The sequence below is a fragment of the Volvox carteri genome (genome assembly GCF_000143455.1).
Source record: "Volvox carteri f. nagariensis unplaced genomic scaffold VOLCAscaffold_91, whole genome shotgun sequence".
Lineage (NCBI taxonomy): Eukaryota > Viridiplantae > Chlorophyta > Chlorophyceae > Chlamydomonadales > Volvocaceae > Volvox > Volvox carteri.
In genome coordinates, this window is record NW_003307634.1 from 237,218 (window position 1) to 238,629 (window position 1,412).

Sequence of the window (1,412 nt, forward strand, 5' to 3'; positions counted from 1 at the left end):
GGGGAAAAGCGGGGGGACGGGTTCGGAAAGACTGAGACAACCTGTGGGTGGGGGAGGTGGGGGAGATCCGGGTGAATCTCCTTCTGTCTGTCTGTCTGTTTGTCTGTCTGTTTGATTTTCAGTCCTCGCTTCCCCGCCCTCCCTATCTCTCTCGCGACCCGTCCCCTTTTCGTTGTCCTCCTCGACAGGACTTAAGTCCCGCCCTCTCCCCCCGTGTTTATACAACACTCGGCGGCTTTCCCCGGGGAAATACACACGCACACGCACACACACACACACACACGCACACACACACACGCACTCACATCACACACACACACACGCACTCACACACACACACACACGCACTCACATCACACACACACACACACACACGCACTCACATCACACACACGCGCGCGTCCAGGTGGGCCTTGTGGCCAATCGTGCCTACAAGGTGGAGATGGCCAACGTATACAGGGTGCATGCACTGGCTCTAACCGCCCAGGTACGACCGTGTGTACGATTTGTACGGTCCGTGTGTATGTTGGTTTACAAGGAATGACCTGCGATGTGTGTCGTGCGAGTGCGTATACATGTTGCGTACATGTACGAGTGTGTATGTGTATGTGTATGTGTATGTGTATGTGTATGTGTATGTGTATGTGTATGTGTATGTGTATGTGTATGTGTATGTGTATGTGTATGTGTATGTGTATGTGTATGTGTATGTGTATGTGTATGTGTATGTGTATGTGTATGTGTATGTGTATGTGTATGTGTATGTGTATGTGTATGTGTATGTGTATGTGTATGTGTATGTGTATGTGTATGTGTATGTGTATGTGTATGTGTATGTGTATGTGTATGTGTATGTGTATGTGTATGTGTATGTGTATGTGTATGTGTATGTGTATGTGTATGTGTGTGTATGTGCCATCCTCACAGCTAATGGTGAAGAGGAAAAACCAGATAAGATTGCCACGGCCTTAGCGCAAGGATGGCACACACATACACACACATACACACACATACACATACGTGTACGTTCTCCCCCCCCGTTTACCCCTGCACACACCCCGCCTCCCCCGCCCTTACCCGCCCTTACCTCTCTCCCTCTGATCTCCGCCTCAGGGCAAATTCGAGGAGGCTCAGGCGCACGGCAACATGTGCATACACCTGCGCTCCGAAGCCGCCCGGAAGAACCCCAACTCCCCCGCAATAGCCTCCGCCAACATGTGCCTGGCGGCGTCGTACGTGGGTATGCGGCTGTACGGCGATGCGGAAGAGCTGCTGCGACAGGCGGTGGATATTTGCGTGGCGGTGAGGAAGGAGCAGGGGAAGGAGGGGGCAAAGGAGCAACGGGGGGCCAGTCCGTTGGGTTTGCTTGTTTGTTTGTTTGTTTGTTTGTTTGTTGCGTGGGTGTGTTTGGT

At 52.0% G+C, this 1,412-nt stretch overlaps 1 protein-coding gene across 1 annotated transcript in view; it reads left to right on the plus strand.

Annotated features, from left to right (window-relative positions):
* The window catches only part of VOLCADRAFT_119931 (uncharacterized protein), a gene marked incomplete at both ends in the record, with an annotated part of 28,056 nt that overhangs the window by 11,064 nt on the left and 15,580 nt on the right, over window positions 1-1,412 (plus strand). The window contains 2 exons of the mRNA XM_002958302.1: window positions 407-487; window positions 1,114-1,302. Of these exons, the coding sequence (XP_002958348.1) occupies window positions 407-487; window positions 1,114-1,302 (270 nt within the window). The remainder of the gene's footprint in view (window positions 1-406; window positions 488-1,113; window positions 1,303-1,412) is intronic.